Here is a 6594-nt window from a genome sequence, read left to right as displayed (position 1 = left end):
GAACAATGACTGGGAGTTGGAGTTTCCCAGGTGGATTTTCAGTTTCGAAAAGGTCTCCCCTTTTCCAACCAACACATGATATTTCCATCAATCTGCTGCAATATTGATAACTGAACAAGGCTGCAAGGGCAAGGTTGGCAGATGTGTTGACAGGTGACAACCAAATGAGTTCAACCTAAGGCTACTAACGCAAATCCATGACAGAAGTCTCTTGATAGCTATATCTATGACCTTAAAAACACAGACAAAAACATAGACTGTGTTTGTTATGCATTGTCGCAGTTGTATTCAGCATAAGCTTACCCCACTTTAACCTTCATGACTGACTACTCTGACAATGCTCAAAAACTTTATACGACCCCGGAGTCATTTCCTAGCCTAGTGTGCTTGTGTGTATGTGTAACAATGGTATAAGTTGTTACATGCCTTCGTGCAGGCACACACGTCTGTGTGTGTGTGTGTGTGTGTCAGCGGTGGCACGGTTCATAAAATTCACAGTTTGGTCCATATCACGGTATCAAGGTCAATTGTCATCAGCTGATGCGATCAGTGTGACCGTTCCAAATGCCTTCTGTCAGTCGACAGACAGAATCGGACTTTCCACACAAACAATATCCTATCTAGCCTATGTTTTCTATAGGCATCCTTGTTGGTCTCAAATGTGAATGTTGTAGTAGATATTATTTGAAGGGGAGGACTGTGGACATATGGTTCGCATGTCACCGTTCAGGACATGCGTGAACAGTACGGTTTTGGTTTTTCGGTGCGCTTTGTGCCACCCCTGCGCGCGCGCGTGTGTGTGTGTGTGTGTGTGTGTGTGTGTGTGTGTGTGTGTGTGTGTGTGTGTGTGTGTGTGTGTGTGTGTGTGTGTGTGTGTGTGTGTGTGTGTGTGTGTGTGTGTGTGTGTGTGTGTGTTTTGGAGAGAGAAGGGCATGAGAAGGTCAATGTGTGGGGTGGGTGTGACTGGCACAGCTAAGAGCTGTGAGTTCGAATGACTAATAACCGAGTGTGGAAATGTGTGAAATATTGCCGTAAATGTGGTCAAATGTAGTGAATGAGCAAACATGTCATAGCACTGTAAAACATCAAAAGCTTCAATGAAATGTCATGAAAGATATGAAATAGTCAGCGGTGGTATTGGCATACACACAGTGAGCACACCTCGGCACAAGTGTAATGTGTGACAAGTACTAAACGATTATTTTTCTCCTGATTAATCTATCAACTATTTTTTTCGAATAGTCGATTAGTCAAACAATACATTTTTCAACTTCTCTAGCACTTTAAACTTCAAGGAAATTGGGGAAAAAAGTAAGAAATCGTTAAAATTAGGTCCCTGTGGTCACAATGAGCTTTAAATCATGATAGTAGCTTATTTACTCCGAGATACAACGTCCAATTCATATGTGCTGGGCAATTTTAGGTTTCAATAAAGTAATAAAGCATTAGTAAAGTAAGTAAAAAAGCATTGAATTAAATGAAACGATTAGTCGACTATGAAAATTCTTGTCGACTAATTTTTATAGTCAATTACTCACGATTAGTCGATTAATCGCCCCAGCCCTAATGATAAGGGCCAGTTGCTGTGTTGTTTTTACATGGCAATCCATGTGGCTCAGTTGGTTGTGAGCAGTGAAGTGAAGCCCCAACTGGGAAACTCCAACTCCCATTGTCATTGGGACACAGCACTTCACAGCACACAAGTGCACACTGCACATTGCACACAACAAAATTGCATTTATGCCTCACCCGTACAAGGGGGTAGTCTCCAATTCTGCCCCAAGGATGCAATGCGGCGGGACGGTACCATGCTCAGGGTACCTCAGTCATGATGGAGGATTGGGGAGAGCACTGGTTAATTACTGGGTTGGGAGTCGAACCGGCAACCTTTGGAATACAAGTCTGACGTCCTAACCGCTCACCAGTGTTAATTTTGTCAGCTTTTTTTTATTTAGTCGTAGTCTTAGTCACAATGACGAAAATCAATTTTAGTCTAAGTCATATTTTAGTCATTGCCTTCCCAATTTAGTCTTAGTTTTTGTCTAAATGACGAAAATCAATTTTAGTCTTAGTCAATTTTTAGTCATTTTAGTCAATTTAGTCAACACTGTACATAATAGAACTTCTCCACACACTGCTTCTCTTTTTAACATATATCATTGATTGTACAGAATAAACCATCTCCGCACACTGCTTCTCTTTTTAACATATATCACACTGTGCAGAATGAAACGTCTTCACACACTGGTTCTCTTTTTCTCTTTTTTTATTTGAGACCAGTGTTAATTTAGTCAGCTTTTTAAAATTTAGTCTTAGTCTTAGTCACAATGACGAAAATCAATTTTAGTCTTAGTCATATTTTAGTCATTGCCTTCCCAATTTAGTCTTAGTCTTAGTCTAAATGACGAAAATCAAAAAAGGGCTTTGACGAAATATTTTAGTCATAGTCATGGTTGACGAAATTAACACTGCCGCTCACCCATGACTACCCTTGGCGAACATGCCAGAATTGTGTGGCTTTTGATGAGTCTGAAAAGGCCTACTACTAATACAGTAACTGAACCGCCATAACACGTACGGTAATACTATTTTATTTTTTTTGCGGTGCATTACTCATATGCAGAACATGACATTTCATTTGATGTGATGAAAAGCTGAGCTGTTTTCTACGCGGATTAAAACCAGCACTGTGCTCTCCTCTCCTCTTCATGACAGGGAAATGGGTTGTTGTTTTGTCTTGAGGCTGTTGTGAATAATGCAGATAAAAATACAAAGACAAGAGAGGAGACCATATTGTCATATTGTGATTCAGTTGCTGCCGGTAGTAGGCCTAGACTGTGACACTTCCAAATATTTGGACTGTGTATGTTACTGGCTACGGTCAAAAAGCCCCTAAAATCACATTTAGTCACTGAGGCCTATGGTCCTTAACCACCCTGCCCCCCAACCCCACTTCTACCCCCTCCCCTCTTTCCTCCCCTCTATTCCCCTGCCCTATCTCCTTTTGTAAAGCGATCTTGGATTACTTATTGAAAGGCGCTATATAAAACAAAGTTATTATTATTATTATTATTATTATTATTATTATTATTATTATTATTATGCCTATTGTTATTAGGCCTATTATTATTACAGTTTATGGTGTGCCAAACAGGCAAAATTCAAATAGAGTATCTACTATCTGTAAAATACATTAATTAATACAACATGGTTTTGGAGAATGTGTGAGAGTGTACATGTAGCCTAATACCTATCTGTGTCCATGACACCCTTCCTATGCCACCAACAGGGTTGCCAGATGAGACTGATGATTTCCAGCCCAAGAAATGCCCGAAACCCGCCAGGAAGTACTACATTCCCACCCAATTTGAACTAAAGTCTATGGATTTCTATGGCCATAAATTTGCAGATAGAGTCATTCAAATTCAGGCCCTATCTTTGATTACATAAATTTGCAGAAAAAATGTCCTTTTTTTACCCATTCTATCCGTTTTAGACAGCCATCCTAAGCAGCCCAATTGGGCGGGAAAACGGCCCATCTGGCAACACTGGCCACCAATGCCTGTTGGGGCCATACGGCACTGGCAATGAGAGTATCGCCATCTAGTGGAGAGCATTGGTAGCCACAGTACAAATAGAATCAACCGCCAGCGCATGAAAAGGTTCAGAAAATCATGCTGTCACAATGGAGAGAAAAATCAGCCCATGTGGGCAAACTCAGCTCAGGGGGCCACATGCGGCCCGCTGAAACATTTCATATGGCCCACAGAGCTTTTACAAAAAAATGAATACATTTCAATATAATGTACAGGAATGAATTAGTCAACAAGTTGTGCCAGCGTACATTATGTCTTATTATATACATACCGACAAGTTGTCAGTGATATCTGATCCTTTTGTCAATAATCTAACCCCAGTGTGTCTCTTGGGCCAAAATAATTGCCCACCCCTGACATACACTATGAGGCACCCGGACCTGGTCATGGCATCACTGAACCATAGACTGGAAAGGGAACACAGACACACACAAAAAAACGGACAAAACCCTTCAACCCACTTGTTGTTCTGTATATTTCCTGGTGCACTTCGTATCTGCTAGTGATGCTGGCTATGATTATGGCCTTGTTTGTAAGTCGCTTTGGTTATAAAGCGTCTGCCAAATTATAATGTACCGGTAATGTAATGTAAAAAAGCATATAGTGGACATGTAAAATACACAAAGGCAACTGCCTAGGCAAGATTAAATGAATTATGGTCATTAGCAACACTTCAAACAGCAATGAATATTGAGACTTTTATTCATTGTTTAAGATGTGCAGTTTTATAAATTCTCAGGTTTAAAGGGCATATATCACTGAATCAGTCTCTCTCTCTCTCTCTCTCTCTCTCTCTCTCTCTCTCTCTCTCTCTCTCTCTCTCTCTCTCTCTCTCTCTCTCATACACTGACTAACACTGAGCGAATGCGGTCAGTGTCAATTCTAGTCACACAGTATGTTTCCTGAGCAATTCACAACATATATAACATAAACATTCACTATAGTCTATAACAGTGAACTCCTCCTCAATTCCTGTCACACAGGAGCTTCACGGAGAAGGCCAAGTCCACCGTGTAACTCAGCAGCGTGACGCAGGCAAACACCATCTCCGAGACCAGCGCCACCTTCATCTCCTCCTCAGCTCCTCCTCCGCGCAGCGCCGCGTTGACCTTGACCTTGACCTTGTGCTGGACCACCTGGTGCATCTGCAGCACCTTGGTGGAGCTCATGACGGCCGCCGCCATGTACAGCAGCACTCCCAGCATGCTCAGCGCCGCCAGGACGCGGTCAAAGGGCACGGGGCAGCGCCCGGCACAGTCCCCCACCATCACCGCCACCGTGAACAGCGAGGCCGCCAGGCAGAGGCCGTACGCCAAGCCGGGACCCACCACCTGCCAGCCGGGACCCACCACCTGCCAGCCGGGACCCACCACCTGCCAGCCGGGACCGGGAGGAGACGACGACTCCCCCTGGTGGTGCTGGTGGTGGTACTGCGCCTGCTCCGCCACCAACAGGAGAGCCATGGCGCCTCCGAACACCTGGAGCACCTTGAGGAGGCCAGGGACGCTGGCCATGTAGCCGCCCTGCTCGCGCCGCAGGAGGTGCGTCTCCGCCGCGTAGGCCACGCACGTCAGGCAGGAGAAGATGGTGGTGGCCACCACGCTGGCTCCTCCACCTATCGGCAACATTTTGAAATAAAGTATATAATTTCTGTAAAAAGAGCGTTGCCCTGATGAAGACCTAGACGGTCAAAACATGTTGTCATTTTAATTTCAATTATGAAACAGCCACAGATTATAAAGGCTTTTTAATATACCTCCTACGTCGGACTGATTCACCTCTGAGTGCTGGGACCTTCTGCTTTCCTATATAATTTCTGTTTTTTAGCTTTAAACTTAGGAAATGTTGTAGGTTGAGGAAATAACCATTTGGACAATTAAGGTGTGAAGACAAAAGGTGAATGGAGACAAAGAATCAGGCATGAGAATGGAGACCTTAGCCCCTGGGCTCGGAATCATATAATAAAACTGCAGATATCACCACAAGATGTTCAGTTTTCTTAAAGGGACACTGTGCAGGAAATGGTCAAAAAAGTACTGCAACTACGCTGTTCATTTAAACTAGGCTCCCTATTGCCAAATGTGGTCTTTACATGAAAGTTTACTAAGTAATAAACAAATATTTTCTATATTTTCTATATGGGTAGTCTATCAAAACATTAAAAGGGCGTATCACCATACTGCCTCCTTACATCACGATACAATATCGTGACTCTGAGTATCACGATTTCTGGGTTAGATCCAATATCAGTTACAGCCTTACCGTCTCCAGTGGCCTTCCCAGAAGCCACCACCAGCCAGGGGAACGCCACGCTGGCCACCAGGGTGAGGAGCGAGGCCAGCGACGACACCGTCACCGTCAGGTTCTTCCAGGAGAAGGGCAGCAGGCTGTGGAACTGGACGAAGGTGACGGCGAGGATGAGGAGGGTGAGGACGAAGAAGAAGCACCAGACGAACATGCAGAAGGTGTGGAGCACGGAGACCAGGTGCAGGTGGACGACGTCCTGAGGTAGAGGTGGCGCCACCAGGTGGTCCGGTGCCGTCAGTGTCAGTGTTGGTGTTGGGCTGGGCGCTCCGGTTCCACCCTTGGAGGCCGCCAGACTGAAGGTGATGCACCCGGACACGAGCGCCCAGATGCGGACCCCGGAGAGCGGGGTGGCGAGGATGCTGGCCTCCCCTAGGATCACAGGCATGCTGGTGGTGGTGGTGCTGGTGGTAGTGGTGGTGGTGGTGGTGGTGGTGGTGGTGGTGGTGCTCCTCCAAAAGTCTGACGAGCGAGGTTGGCTCACACTGCACACCGATGAAAGACCTCAGGTCTGAGGCCCTGCCGTGGCCGGGTGGTGGGGCACTCGTCTGCCGTGTGGCTGACCCGGGTGGTGGTGGTGGTGCTGCTGCTGCTGCTGCTGGTGGTGGTGGTCCTCCCAGGTCTATATAGTACTATTTTTTAGGATTCTTGCACACCTCCTTTTGCCAGGTGCGTACCTGTAGGAGAGGAACCA

General features: G+C 45.3%; 1 protein-coding gene across 3 annotated transcripts; it reads right to left on the bottom strand.

Moving 5' to 3' along the window:
* Nucleotides 1-4561: 4561 nt before the first annotated feature.
* Nucleotides 4562-6332, bottom strand: LOC134445480 (myeloid-associated differentiation marker-like). Of its 3 annotated transcripts, none has more exons than XM_063194631.1 (3): nt 5859-6332; nt 4970-5211; nt 4562-4927 (listed from the first exon to the last, which is right to left on the bottom strand). In XM_063194631.1, exons 1-3 carry the CDS (start codon nt 6286-6288, stop codon nt 4562-4564), a joined length of 1038 nt encoding a protein of 345 aa, XP_063050701.1. In that variant the 5' UTR covers nt 6289-6332. The 3 variants fall into 3 exon arrangements, with proteins under 3 accessions (XP_063050701.1, XP_063050769.1, XP_063050642.1); XM_063194699.1 differs by having other exon boundaries at nt 5075-5211; XM_063194572.1 differs by having other exon boundaries at nt 4562-5211.
* Between the last annotated feature and the right edge of the window lie 262 nt (nt 6333-6594).

This window comes from Engraulis encrasicolus, chromosome 1 (genome assembly GCF_034702125.1).
Source record: "Engraulis encrasicolus isolate BLACKSEA-1 chromosome 1, IST_EnEncr_1.0, whole genome shotgun sequence".
Classification (NCBI taxonomy): domain Eukaryota; kingdom Metazoa; phylum Chordata; class Actinopteri; order Clupeiformes; family Engraulidae; genus Engraulis; species Engraulis encrasicolus.
This window is presented reverse-complemented; position numbering and strand designations above follow the sequence as displayed.

Bases quoted from the DNA above. Each gene is read 5' to 3' on its own strand.
- LOC134445480 (XM_063194572.1), bottom strand. From the start codon at position 6,288: ATGCCTGTGATCCTAGGGGAGGCCAGCATCCTCGCCACCCCGCTCTCC. The intron at 5,212-5,858 runs GTAAGGCTGTAA...TGTTGCCGATAG, and splicing joins TGGGAAGGCCACTGGAGACG to GTGGAGGAGCCAGCGTGGTG.